Source organism: Typopeltis vanoorti, chromosome 19 (assembly GCF_054136105.1).
Source record: "Typopeltis vanoorti isolate ZY-2024b chromosome 19, IOZ_Tvanoo_1.0, whole genome shotgun sequence".
In the NCBI taxonomy this organism is placed as follows: domain Eukaryota; kingdom Metazoa; phylum Arthropoda; class Arachnida; order Uropygi; family Thelyphonidae; genus Typopeltis; species Typopeltis vanoorti.
The window spans coordinates 2336822-2352232 of record NC_143567.1 but is presented as its reverse complement, the minus strand read 5'-3'; the positions used below and the strand labels follow the sequence as shown (position 1 = coordinate 2352232).

The window sequence follows — 15411 nt, the reverse complement described above, 5'->3', positions numbered from 1 at the left end:
TATTGTAAACAACCATAAATACAATAAATTAACCTATCCCCCCCCCCCTTACGGTTTTGTATTCCGTCTGTGGCGGTGAATGGGTATTGCGATGTATTTTGTCTGCTATCTAAAATTTAGGTCGTGCTTTCTACGAAGTGAATAAATTTGCAAGTCTTATCCCGAAAATCTATCGAAGTGTTTGTTATTTTTATTGAAATGAAAAGTAAATGCAATCACTTATATCGCGTTTCATGCATTTCAATTCACTGAATGACCTAAGAAAAATCACCTAACATACGTTGGGAGTTTAGTTTTAAGGCTGCGGTCGGCAACCTTAAAACTAGTTCTTCTTTTCCTGTTCAGAATTGGATCTAAAAACCTAATTTTGACCATCCACCTGTTCGTACATTTGAGGACTTTCGAAAATTAAGTAATTAGCAAAAATTAATTTAACCTTGCAAAGCGGACACTCATGGTAATTAAGATCGCATACAAAATAATCACGTGCATTCTGGTTAAAATATTATTATTAGTATACGGGTATCTCCATGGAATAATGGTTAGCACGGGAAATCCGTGCTAACCATTATTCATACAATACCTATCATACCTCTCCTCAAACTTATTCACCGTTGGTGCACTCATAACAGCCTCTGGTAATCCATTCCACTCATTCGCCAATCTCCAAGCAAAGAACCACGTCCTTGACACCCTTACTAACCACACAACCTCCAAGGGTGACTCCATTTTCTGACCCTAGCACACATATATTGAAATATTTCTTTCGTATCTATCTTATAGAATCCCTTTAGTAGCGTATAAAAGTTTCTACCGTATCCCATCTCCTTCGCCTGTCAGTTAAACTCTACAACCAACACATCTTCAATCTATCCTCAAAGAGAGCATTCCACAAACCTGTCACCAGTTTAGTCACCCGTCTCGGAATCCTCTCCACCACCCCCTGATCTCCGAGGCGACCAAATATGTGCACAGAAGTCAAGATGTGACCGAACCATAGCTTTAAAAAAAGAAGGATCATAACCTTTCCTTGTTAATGTGTTCTTCAACATCCAAATAATCATACAAGCTATTCTGCAACTTGTGCAATATTCCCTCCGAACTTCAAATCGTTATCGACTCTCACTCTCCCTCAGATCTCTACAATCGTGAATTTTTCTGTAATCCATTAAAATGATTACAGAAAAAGTGTTTAATCTTTTCATCCAGAAGTGCATAACCTTACATTTTACAACATTAAATTACCAACCTTTCCCCGCACTGTCAAGTTACTTAAATCATTCTGCAGGATCACTTTTGTCAACTATTGCCCTCCAAGGTTTTACATCTTCAGCAAACAACTGAATATTCTCTCTTAAATCTTCCGCTATGACATTGGTATAAAAATTAGAGTAGTAGCCTTAGTGCAGAGCCCTGGAACACTCCACTAGTCACCCCCATTCGCCTTGATTCCACTCTCTGATGTCTGCTTGTCAGTCACCCCGCTATCCATTACAGCAGCCAAAAACAACGATAGAGTTGCACTGATTTCGTCTAAAAGGTTTTCCAGTGAAAGGTAGGACGAAACTCTTATTCCTGTGAAACGGGACCCGGGAATCATTCTCTTGACGAGTTTAGAGTCTGTTCTTTAAATTCGCAAGCCTAAAGTGGCTTGAAAATGTACCTGTTTGCTCTGTAGAGCAGGTTTCTCACAGCAGGTCTGTTAGTTACCCCACTGCACCAATGGGCTATAAGGTTACAACGAGGAAAAAAAGGATGGCGCAACTACGCTGAATTATCTCTCGTAAGTGATGATGGAGTGCAACCACAATATAACTGCACTCGAGTTTCACCGCAAATCTTTTCCAGTCAACCTTTTATTCATATCTTAGCTAAACGTGTAGTTCGATATTATTACTTGTCTGTCAAGTCTTCCATTTCGTTTACTGCAATGTCTTTAAGTGGCTGTGCTGCTATAAATAACATCAGCCGTATGGTAACTCACAGCGCTCCATGCTGTGTCTTCGCCAACAGATCAGTTAGAGGAATGTTTATTAATGATGCGCTCTCGTTATTAATTAGCTGCACAGTTTATCAATGCGAAGTGCATGAAAAATGGCGAATAAAACTTCATTATTTTCAAAGCAGTCGTTAATATATCAGTTATAATGGAGACCAACCGTCCGCAGCATCATCAGGTTGTTTCACAGGAGGATAAGTTAGGGAGACCCTCGTGATTATGACATAACGCAGCGAAATGAATGGTGCCACACGTAAATTAGAAGAGAAAGACAGAGAAGTCTGGAAAATGTGATTTTTTCGTGATGGGACATATATTTAAAACGCTCCTGTGAAAAATAGGAGCAAGCATTTTCTGCGGAAAAAAGTAATCACTTTGATGGTTATAAACGCAACGGTCGAACGCATTAGTTGAGCACAACAGGCGATGCAAATCATCGTCTATTACGTTTGTTTTTCTTGTCCATCGGAAAGTATTTAAATACCCCTCGCAGCTATTTTGAATCCCATTTTACACCTTCTCGACTAAAATTAGTCATCTCGCTTTTGGTTTAAGACATTTTAAACGTCAAATTGATTCGAAATGATAAAAGAAATTCCCAACTGACCATAAATAAAGTGCGATTAGCACATGAAAACTAAAACCAGCTCCGAGTTCCATTGCTGTGACGATTTCAAGTCGCCCCACAAAAAACACTCACTACAAAATGAAGTTTTATTGATTTTTAATGATTGTCCGCGATCTTGCTTCCTTACATTTGTCATCAGCGTATTTATTTATTTTCTGCCTTATTTGTATATAATACTTATTTACGTATTTTGTATTACTTATTTGTGTGCTAATCGCCCACAGGAACTGATCTCTGCATTATTTTGACGTAGATAACTTGTGTGACGAACATCGAACCTCAGAGATGAGCTCCACCTGAAGGATTAGCATAATCCCTCTTTATCTTTTCCAGTATCGTATTCTTCCTGAGATTTAATCACGATGATGTTTGACTGAATATGCATTTCGTTGTGTATAATGAACTTTTATTCGTAGCAACAATCGGATATGACGTTTGTTTCCATGGCAACAATAGGTTCCACTTTTAGTAGCGATGCGCACATGATGCTTCTTCCGATTTTTTCCCCATTTGAGTGGAACGTTCGATAATTGCTTCTGTTTATTTTTAGATAGGACCGGGGGGGGGGGTAAGTTCAACGCAGTAAGTTCCTCTTACGTAGTCAACTTCGAGTGGCGAAACAAGATATCTCTCTCCCTTAACATTCGTTCTATTTCTGAGCTATAAGAGACCATTCCCTTCCGTCCCGTAGCTGACCCACTGAATGTGTCTCCAGACATTTTCTCCGCCGCTTCTTTAATAAACACAGACGCGTACTTGATCGCAAATTCGACCCCTCCCTTGTAGCACAAACTGGCACTCGATTACCTTGCCATGAACAAATGGGTAGTCGACATGTCCACACGCCGTCATACTTCCACGGAAACAAATGTTTCCTTTCTCGATTCCCTTCATAACACTGGGAGTAATTTCCCTCTCTCGAGTGATTCCAATAAACTTGAAGTTGCCTCCCTTCGAGTTTAAAGCCTTAAAATCTCGGAGATGGAAAATGCAACCAGCGATTAAAAAGACGAAGGAAGAACTGTTATGCATACCGTTGATTACGACAGGAAACGACTTCTTTACGCGATATAACTACTTACACCCGAGATTGAGTGCATCCCTACAAAGAGTTCCAATCGCATTCATGCTGCAATCTCTAAATCACTTGAAGGATTTTCGAAAATATAAATTTGGGATCTGCTTTCTTTTTAGTCAATACACTCTCCTCCATGTTGCCTTCTACCAAAATGAATGTCCCCCCCCCCCCCCTTCCGAAGTATTTACCAGGTTCATTAGGACTGCCTTAACTCATACTCTTGACAAATCAGACGTTCTGTTCAGACGAGGTTGCATCAATCCTCAACAAAAATTCCAGAAAATCTGGTGTATTGTTTATTGAAAGAGGGAGTGCCAATAGCTATCATGCTTCCTTAACTTCAACCGGAAGGACTGGATTTCCTCACTCAACTGTTCGGAACGTTTGATCCTTACTATTTGTAAACAAAAACGTTTACGCAACTCAAAAGCTGTAGCACGCGATTCGCATCTGTTTTGAAACTCATTGTTATTGTTCTCACTTTTTGATTATTCTGCGAACCTGATTGGTTCGCAGTGGGTAGCGTGTCCATTCTTAACTCAGCAGACTAAAAGTTTGAAATTTACTCCTGGCGTGGATATTTGTGAATGTGTTTTTAGGCGATTGATGATTTCGTAGCCTGGATTGAGACCGACATCCGCTCTGTTTACTGCAGCTGATGTGGCTTGAAAAGATATCGTGTTTTGCTGTTCCGTAGAGCACGGTTTCCGGATTATATAATCCTCCAAAAGGCAAATTCTCAATGGAAAGAATTATCCTATTTTTTGTTTATTTATTTTTTACTCGAGTATGAATCCGCTGTGATATATATACCTACTCGGAAGATTTCGACTTTGAACAATCATTTCCAGTAGCCGGCAGAGACATCTATCTTCGCTTTACAGCTTTTTTAGGGATTATTATTTCATAGAAGATGAAATAACAATCATGATGGCAGTTGGATTCCCAAACAAATTCATCCACATCCCATCGCATTACTTTGGACCAAAGTCGACCTGTTGTGTGTGGCGATTTAAATTGGCTTCACGAGATTCTCTTCTATAAAAAAAAAAATTTCAAAGCACAACGATTAAACTTAATTTTGCTATTTCAGATTTGTCGACTATCCGGAAAAGAAAATTTTAAAGAACGCATCCTTCGCTTCGCTTCACAGAACAAATGTTTAATCTAGAAAGTGGAAACGCTTGCGAGAATGGATGAATATCAGCAGTTCCTATTGAGGATAAGGTTTGCACATCGAGGAAATGTACGTTTCCTCGATGTATTCCGAACTGTGTTGCTATTTCGAAATAGGCGACACTTTATCTTTAGCTCGTGCGGATGATCCGGGCAAATAATATCTCGACGGAACCCTTGACCTGTGTCTTCGTCCCAGACTGTTTATTAACGCAAACCATCATATGACATCCAACCTTGACTGAAGCCGCACGTGTTTAAAATAATCAAGTGCATGAACAAACTATCACTTGTTTAGCCAAACCGTATTTTGACACTCGGTGATATTACGGTTATCGTCGAACACAAGTAGAAGGCAAAGGTGTACAATCACGTAGAAACTAAAAGTATATTTTAAAAGCGTGTGTAATTCTGTTTATATATAACGTTTAGGTTCTATCTAATATCAAAACTAAAAAAAAAAAATTTTTTTTTCACAGTCCCCTGAAATTAGATTTTAATTAACCTATAAATTAAAATTTATCGTCTTAAAAGATTAGTCACTTTTAAAAGAAAAGTCAACTTTGGCTTATCTTTTTTGACAAAAGCCATTTGACGTTTCTGATAAAAAAAATGGCAGTTATCGCCATAATATTTGAACATGGCTATAGAAATACCACATTCAGTTGTTTTCTCTTTTTTTTAAAAAGAAGTCACCTTAAGCATGCAACAATCTGATTTTTCAAACTTCATAATGAAACACGCGCATACTTATATTCCACGATTGTCCTCACGATAGCAGAATGGAAGAAACATAATTGCATTAAAAGGGTCGTTTCCGAAAACGAAATTAAAAGTTAGACCCGCTTCAAGCAATGAACCCCCCCCCCCCCAACCTGAATATCGCCAGAATCAAGCAAGTACTTTAAGTAATTGGATTCCTCTGGAAGAACAGACAAAATGACTTTTCGATCACACTTCTGCTAGCTAAGTTAACCCTTTACAAGTCAATAGAACTATTAAAACTACACCACGTTGCTTGGCTTCTTCACCTCATTTATTATGAATAAAACCAGCTTTCATTTCTGAAATACATTTCTGAGTTGCTGAAATATTCACTTCTTAAAGTGTGTGAGGATCCGACGATCATCCCAGTAGAAACCCCAGTCAAAAATAAAAAGCAGAGGAGGCCGCGAAAGTGAGGAGTGATCTGTCCATGGCATGGCGGAAATTCATAGTGGAAAAACCAATAAACACACATTGGTTTTATTCGCGCGAAGAGGGCATAATTGGCTGAAGTGTCACGAGCTGTACTAAGCCTAGAATTTAGGGTTTAATTGCGAGAGAGCATCTTTCAGTTCGGGTTTGGAGACGGATGGAAAAAAGGTAGTTTGCTGCTGATTGTATTAGGTCGGTTTGGTATTGGGCATGATCGGAGGGATGTCTGCCTTGAGTAATGTAATGCTGTTTACAAAGTTTTGGTTCAAGGATTCTGCTAGTTGTTTTGGTTCTGTCTTGACAAAATTGTTGGCGATGAAGTCTTGTGGGAATATTTTACGTCGTGTATTAAGCAATTCGTTGAGTGTCGACCATGTTTTTTTTTTTTTTTATATTGCCCCTGTCAGCAGAAAATTTCTGGAAGTAATAGTTTCTTTTTTGCAGTGTGTATTTTGACTGTTAGTTGATTTGTTGTCTGTTAATATAGTGTTCGTATTTGGGTGTGATTAGGTGATGTTTTTAATGTCTTCAAAGATCTCTTCTTAAGGAAAATTCTATGTAGTATTTCTGTTTATCCAGGGGATTTGTGTCTTTTTGCTTTCTTTTCTTAAAACTTTGTGTTGACATTTCTTTATATTTATGTAAAACGCTGGAAAAGTTTTCATACAAAGTTATTAGATCCTCTAAACTACGCGGTCTGTTCTAGTCTCTGTTTTTTTTTTTTTTTATGAGGTCGTCTATAATGTTTTTGCTATTGATAGTCGACTGGTTTGTTTTGTTCGTGTTGATGGAGCAGCTGGTTCTAGTGCTGTGGAAAGTGGTAATGATCCTCTGTTTTTTCATTATTAATGATGATGTGTATGACTTTGTAGGCGTTCTTATGATGATGTCATCACTGCAAGATTTTGAGTATTTCTCAATATTTCTTCTCTTGTTGAGATTAGATCAAACATTTTAATGTTCAGATTTCATATTAGAAGTGTTGTGCGAATGGTGATGACGTTTATCCACGTTTTTAGTTCACCTAGGAAATTTTGAGGGGTTGTGTCAGAGGCCCATATATTATATTAATAACACATATTCGTGTTTTTTTTTTTTTTTTTGTTAGCACTGACTTCTAATAGCAATGTTTCCGCATGTTCAAGGTTTTTTGGGGATTTCGGCAACACTCCACAACCGCGTTAATAAAGGCCATAATGCGACCTCCTCTTGTGGTTTTTGACACCAATTGAAAACTGTTAATATTGCATGCACATGTGACTCTGTATCGTTTATAGAAATTTCCGTTAGAATTATTATGTGTGTGTCATTAATCTGTGTTGTTAGGGTAAGCCAGTGTTTCTTATGTTGTTATGTAAAATGGTGAGTTCAGGGGCTGCATGCAGATCGTCTTCCCAAGGGTTCAGTGTCTCTCGTAAGTGAGCTACTGAAGTGCCCTCAGTGAGTTCTGTCTGGACGTGTTCACCAGGGTTTGCGTTAAGAGTGTGTTAAGATACTTACAGTTGCCTTATATTATGGGGGTAAGATATTACTAAGTTATACAGGATTAGATCAGAAGCGGATCAATTACATATGCTCGACTCCGATTCTCTTTTCGCATAAATAACTGCGAGTCTTTAGTGCACATGGATTCGTAGTTTTTTCCTCTTTTCGTCTTTATGGCTTGGAATAGCAGGTTCTCGTAGTATGGGATTGCTGTTGTTGGCTTGAGTTTTTGAATGCAATAAGAATACGATCTCTCAGATTTTTGCTGCTGAGACGTGCGACTATTGGTGCTGGTTTATCTTTGTTGCGTTGCGGTCCACAGCGGACTGAAGTGATATCGATTGCGGTCACAGGAATTCCCACATTAGGCTACCGCTAATGTAGAAATTCGTATGACTATGTTATTGACAAGCTTCTGTCGTGTCACTTGGGATTCCCTCTGCAGATAATTTTTGTTCCCTTCCTTTTTGTATCATATGTTTTATGTGTATTTTTAGGATGTTTACCTCGTTTCGTAGTTTCATGTTTTCCTGCGTCTGCAGTTTGCATTTTATGCCAAGAACTGTTTCTAGTACTTCGGCTACGCTGTCGTTGTAGCATGTTAAACACTCTTCGTGTGCTTGGAAAATTTTCTTTATTTCTTCCACGCGTGAATTCAATAAATCTTGCATTCTAGCATAAAACAAGTCAGGAAGTGACTTACCGTGTTGTTTTTCGCTGCCTTTGATGGACTGCCTTCTGCTTGCCGGTTTTTCTCTACGCGCCTTTAGCCCTCCAAGTAGATTCTGATAATCCCGAGCATTTGTAAGGCAGCTTTTTCGTCGCCACTAGGGTTTGGCATAATTTGTGGATAAATTGAGATGATAAAATTATGCATATTTCAACTCCACTCTGTCTAAAGAGGAAATTTCACCTCGCATCCTGATAATTGCACTCCTCAAGTTAGTTCACAAACACGCAGGGCTTGTGTCAGGTTTCATGCAGTGTCACTTCTCCTCGGCTAAATGCTCGGGTTGTTTTGGGGCATTAATTCTCACGGGAGGTCAGCTGAGGAATCGAAAACCATTTAGAAGCGCCTAGATGTTTTAAAAACAATCGATTAATATGGAATCATAAGTAAGTAACGCACTTATAAACACATCCACTGATTTTGCTCTTTTACCTGAGCGAAAAAAAGTAAATGCAACATATTTTCTCATATAATTTAGAATAAATGAAGATGGGGCAACTCATACATGCACATAATCATGCACGTCAAGTTGAAAAATTATACGGTAGAAAACTTGATGATTTAAGAACTTATTTTCACAAAGTAGAATGCAATTCCGTCCATATCTGTGGTCTCGATTACGGTTGCCATTCTCGTTGAAAGACTTTCAACTGAATGTCGATAAAGAGATCTGCGAAGATATTTTGGGTCGCCTCTCCAAAATTGTAATCAGTTCCTATAGAAGGCGGACACGTTAATTTTGTCCTCAACCTGCATTCTTGCTCTTTCTAAATTTATAAGCGAATCGCAACATGGTTTTGTATTAATTAATCGTATAATGAGTACTCCTGATTGTGAACTGTATTATCTAAAAAAAAATAGACCATACGGAAGATTCGAATCACTTTGTCCGTGCAGAGGAAGCAAGAAATCTGGAGATTCAATCACACTTTTATTGACGAAGCCACTTGGTTTGGGCGGCACATATATTTGGATTTTAGTAAAATATTCGCTACTGGTCTTATTTACAATGCAGGAACGCTGCATTAAGTGACCAAGGGGGGGGGTTAGAAAGTTAGTTCAAAGGCAGAGAGTAGGATTGAATTGTTATTCCTGTGGGTTGATTTTCACTGTAATCGGGTAGCAGATTAATTTCACTTTGGGAATGCGTGTAAATGATCCGAGTGTGCTTACCATAAGGGCATACCTGTTATTTATTCAGCAGATTCAGATCACGAATCCATTATTCAAGCGAAACAAGGGTCTTCGATAAAATATCGGTGCAAATGAAATGGCTTTAAAATATAATCACGCCGATTTAAAAATACTTAAACACAAAGTACTAAATGAGTACGGCTCTGTCACTTAAACAAACCACCCAAAGAATTCGTCATCCCTAAATTCCCAGTTGATTTCTATAGAAACCAGACACATTAATGAACGAAATATAGAGGTCGAAGGTGATTATTTGTTCTATTTACAAAAATAAATAAAATAAAATCCAGTCATGAAACATTCGTTTCTCTCGTGTACGCAAAACCAATGGCAAAACACGATAAGCTTCAAGCAATCACCTTGTGAGTTTGAGGTTTTCAGTCCCGTATCTTCCGCGGCAGGCTTTTATTCTAACATGATTGCAGAGAGAGAGAGAGAGAGAGAGAGAGAGAAAGATGTGCAAAGCCGATTGGTAATTGACAGTATCAACAAGTTGGTTCATGCTATAAAAGTGAAGAAATCAAAAAAAAAAAAAAAAAATAGAACCTTGATATATTAGTAAGATAAATAAATCAGGGGTTTCGTTTTTAGCTTTGATGTTTAATTTTCGCTGTTGACGTCGCGAATTTATTCAATGATACCCAGAATGCACTTCGTAAATAATATCAATTCAGCTTCATTTCAGCGAAAATGTGTGGAATGGTTATGATACAAGCCAGGGAGCGATTTGCACCAAACTGTTCCTCATGGATCAACCAAAAAGTGTCCAATTTACATATTTACTGAGATCCAAATGGCCATTTAAGATCTTTAGAAATTCTACGAATTTAAGTCGCCGTGTTGTCAAACCCCCCCCCCCCCCCCGTCCACACGCTCCCGAGAGAAGGGCGAACACTTAAAACAATTGAAACCATCAACTTGCCCCGTTCAGAAAAGGTGTGAAGCTGCTCGGTGAATTAAAGACTAAACCACGAAATAAAAACTTTTGTCTATTTCGGTATCTTTATTTGAAGTGCGTTAAGTTGGCGTATAAGAGTTGTTGCCTTTCCTCAAAGGGATATTTCTCAACATCAATTTTTTTCTTTTTATTATTAATTATCTGCATTTTCTTCTTATTTGGACTTTCTTATTAAATATTAGTCCTAGCGTTTCTTTGATTTTCGCTTTTTACGTGACGATTTGATTCTTTCTAAACAGTTTATATGCCAAAACGTGCGATGATCTCGATGTGGGTGATAATACAATTTTCAGTGGCTTATACGAATTGCAGTCCTCTTCGGGAGATAATATCCGGAACAGATGGAATCGTCAATTATGCGCTATGATAAAAATCTCCTTATGAATGAACTCCATTGTTCCCTTGTAGGAATTTCCGCAATATTTAACCTCTTATTAAATAGGATATTTTAACTCCACCTGATGTACTGACTGGATGATCAAAAATCGTATACTTTTTGTGTGTAAGTGCTTCAAACCGATTTTAATATAATTTTAATTATATAAAATATTCTAATAATTTCTGTTAACTCCTTTAGTGGAAATATTGCATCTGTGCTTGGTCTATTTTTTCTCTAAATTCCCGTTGGTCATCTGAGTAAAAATGTATTGTAATGTTATGCAGAATCTCCACAGTTTCATTTAAGACTGGAAGTGCAGCTATCGGTCCGGTTGAATTTCTTTCCCCTGGATTGTATATTGGGGTGGTTACTGTGACCTTTCAACTACCAAGATTTTATTCATACTTTTAGAGGCAGTGACTTTTTGTCCCCCCCCGTTTCTTACCGTTTTCTTTTATATCCAGCTTATAAAGCTAAGTTATTTGGTATCACTTTAATTATTCCCATAAAGTAATCATTCCTTGCATACCTCAAATTATGGTTTATGTATTTTGGTTTGTTTACATCTTTCACTTTTCTGTAGTGTGAGCTTGAATATTTCAGTCAGCCAATATCTACCGAGTTCGATTATGCTATTTGTTTCCCGGCAGCGTTTCCTGTTCCTCCTTCTCTTTTTTATTTCATGGCACTGATTTTGAGAGCACTAACGATGGTGATTCTGTTCTGTATTGCATCTGCTCAACGAAGTATCGATCTGCTAGTTTACATTTTATGATTATTTCTTGTATAACTCTTTAGGGGGGGGGGGGAACTGAATGTTTATGAGGGCTGTACAAGAACTCTGCATCACTATTAAGTTAAACATAGTCTAAGTACAGTGTTATTATGATATCTTTAGTTAATGTTAATATAACGAATATTATTAAAGCCAAAATTTCAAGTAGAAATTTTGTTCTTGAAATAGCATTTAACATCGGAGAGTGCCTTTGATTAGCGACACTAATTATTTTTGAATATAAATATTTCCACCATGTTCAAACTTCAATCAATTTCCTTCGCTATTAATTTTTGGCTATATTAGTGTTCCGCAATCCCGGTTTATCTTGCGGCAGTGTTTACGTAGTTAGAAGTTTGTAATGTAGCAGTTAATCGCCTTACCGTGAGTACTCCATTAGAATCGACATATCAATAACGCGAAAAGCGAATACTTCAGATAAGCCCGTAATGTAAGTCAATATTTTCGAATGCTTCCCCGATGTTCACGAGCAGAATAGTCAGCCCCCCCCCCTCCCCACTTCATGCAGAAATCGATCAGTAGGTTGCTTCACGCACTGAGCGAGTCAGAAATTCGTCAGCTTATTAAAGTTTCGTTGATATCTAATTAAGTCTCATTTTCGGTATGCGTTGCTGTCTTCTTCATAACGTGGTTGAAAGTCCTTTGTTTTCACTTTGAGAGTCTATTTATATCTTCTGAGCATTTCACATATGTTTTTTTGAGATTTATGACTTCCTAAGGAATTTTATGCATCCGATCTATAAAAAAGTGATATTTTTAGCAGTTTTTTTTTTTTTTTACAATATTTCGCCAGAATCTTTTGTAGATGACAAGAAAAGTAGGTTCAAGTCCCATCCTGATGGGTGGATTTTATGAGAAGTTTTGTTTATGAACACTTTGTAAGAACGGCGGCAGGACTGAGGGCGTAGCAAGCTTTTTTTTTTTTTCAGAAGGGGAGGTGAAACAAAAGCAGACTCAGTTTTATTTGGTGCTAGAGGCCAGCTGACAGTGTAGACTTAGAATTTCTCAAACTTTCCTTAGTGTGGTTTCAGGGGGAAGGTGTCTAAAATAAGATCTTTGTTGATTCAAAAGTTTGGGCTGCAATTTTAAGGATTAAACATTTGGTGCATTCCAGAGGTTTCTTTCATTCGATCGCGCTTTCTCTCAGTTAGTACGCACGAGATCATTTTTAAGATCTCTTACACTTGCCCGACTTCTTGTTTACGTAACATCATGAAGGGCAGGAATACCTTCATCGCATAGGATCATTTTCTGTGTGTTTTCTTAGAGTTTTTATATATTTCATACCTTTCTTCAGACGATCGATCCTGAAATTGTTTATTACACTTCATTGCACTTTCTGATTTTGAGTAGCACTAAAAATAAATAAAAAATTTTTAATTATATAAACGGGAGTAGCGCTAAAAGTGTAATTTGTTATTACATAATTTGTTGTTGTTTTTCGGATACTGCAAAAATACTTTCGAGGTGGCGTTTATATTTCGAAGAAAATCCGGAGTACCTGGAGATTTCGCATTCTACATCAATGATTTGGGTTAAATCATTGGTGAATATATTAAATAACTTGGTTAACAATAAACTGAATCCTGGGCCAATCCGCTCCTTTTCACCTGATTATAGAAGTTTCCTCTCCAAACATTTTTTTTTGGTTGGTTACTGGTTGCCTCAACTTATTACTCGAGTACTTTTTCGAAGTAATCGTCGATTAGAATGAGAGCCAAATAATCGATTTTTCCACTCTGACCAGCAGGATCGAATGCGAACTACCATCAATCGCCTTCTTGAAATCCAAATCAATTACATCACAACAATCTATTTCTCTGGTTGCAGAGGAAGTCCTTACAAAGTTAGCAGATTTGTTAAAATCTTTTCCTCTCTTTCACAAAGCTCTGTTCTAATTTTCTCAAAGTGAGATCCTATCCAAGGTGTTCTGAACACAAAATTTAATTATTATTATTATTATTCCATTCCTATTCCTTTGTCTAAGCAACAATAATCGGTCTACGATTCTGTATTTTATGGAGAACTGTCCTTCAAAGTTTAAATATGGCGGCTCCAATAAAACAAATTTAAAAAATAAAAGTCCAGAAACAGAAGGAAGAAAGTCGACAACAGCTTTTGCATAATCAAATAATTAACTTATAATAAATAACATTTTATTTCAGAAAACAATTATCTACCTGGTAGTTGCATTTGGCATCGTTCCATCTACTTGCAGGAAAGCTGGTTCCTAAGTCGATCGTTGCGAACAGACATGCAAACAGCAGAAGCGAAGTCATATTTGTAATATTCTTTTCTCCGAGGGCTCCTTTCTCTTAATTCCTCTGGTAAAGCTAACCAAACCACAATTCTGTTAACGCGGCGGCGTGAACTGCTGCCACCAGCTGACGCATTTCCTACAAAAGTATCAGCTTTTTGCCATGTGATGTGTCTGTTGATAAAAGTCCAAAGTAAACAGATTGCTAATCGTTCGACTATGTCCGTTCCCTCTGATAACAGCTGCAGTTTGCACAAGTAGCCGAGTTCATTACCGAGACCAGAGGTTAATAAATACGGTACGAACAAATTGATACGTAATTTTCTAAGTTAATTATTGGTGGACGTCAGTGTTTTAGATTTTAGCCATGTCGCGCTTTCAAGGGATTAAAGCTATTTACAATACATTTCTGGCACGTGATCTGTACTTTAATGTTTCTGTTTTAGAATAAGTCAATCTTAGCGTTGACGAAAGGAATCTTAGGTCTCACTCCCCTCCGCGCCAAATTATACACAGTTTGCTACTTTACGTGTTCGCCCGATGGCTTATAATTAAACTCTGCAGCACATGCAGTCGTAAAACAGAATTAGTCCGGAGCACACCGAAAGCAGATGCCACTCGTAAACTTTCTAATAATTCTTCATGTGATCCAAAAGGTCAAGGAACCTTTGGAGAGGTTGGGGAGTTCTGTTAAGAGGAATCTTTCTTTCTTATTCTGCTTCAGTTATTCGAGTCAATTTTCTTGGACTTTCTTGGTGTTTTTCACGCTTTCTATTCTGAGCGGCAAAATAACAATCCCGTTAAGAGCTCACTCGCCCCGCGCACTCGCAGTAATAAACATCGAGAAACTGCTTTTATTTCATTTATTTTTCAAAATAATGTTGCAAAGAAATATGGTTAAATGACTAGGTATTGAACTCTTCCGCAACAGTCTTGGAAATTTTATATCTTGTTATTTAAAAGTCATGTGAAGCATCTGCAGTAAAAATAGAGCATAAAATAAACAAAGAAAATGTACTAAGAAAGGATACTTAACCGAGGTCAAGTTATGGACTATTTTATTATTGCTAAAATTATCAGAGAAATCTCATGCCGATCTTCTGCGCAAGTGAGAAAGAAAATGAACAACTCCAGCATGTACAAATTGAACTTGTGCTAAATTCATGGGGTTAAATTCTGAACATTTTGTTAAAGTCTTATAATTCAGATGTTGACAGACTTGTTGTTTGTCTTCAATGTAAAATATGTCATCGATTTTTCTCTGTTCCGAGACTTTTTTTTGCTGCTGGTATCGCGAAGTAAGAATCTTGTTTGTGATATGTTTTCGTTATATATTGCTTTTTTTTTGCCCCGGCAAGTAATTACTAGTAATGTCCCTTTTTGGCAGATATACGCTGACAGTTATGCGCTGTTGTCTATGAAATATTCTCTGATGTGAGCGCTATGTTTATTCTCAACGTCAAGCAGTTTTTCGAAAAGCACAAAACAAGTTAAGACGTTCCAATCTGCAGATTGCATTCTCTCCACTTTTGTT

At 37.6% G+C, this 15411-nt stretch overlaps 1 protein-coding gene across 2 annotated transcripts in view; it reads right to left on the bottom strand.

The window, feature by feature from the left end:
* Window positions 1-14023, bottom strand: part of LManII (Lysosomal alpha-mannosidase II) — a 77104-nt gene extending 63081 nt beyond the window's left edge. Inside the window, exon 1 of one of the 2 annotated variants that reach the window (XM_090408954.1) lies at window positions 13801-14023. In XM_090408954.1, coding sequence (XP_090265080.1) covers window positions 13801-13899 — 99 coding nt within the window. In that variant the 5' untranslated portion in view covers window positions 13900-14023. The remainder of the gene's footprint in view (window positions 1-13800) is intronic. The other variant, XM_090408952.1, reaches the window with a different exon arrangement.
* Window positions 14024-15411: the final 1388 nt, after the last annotated feature.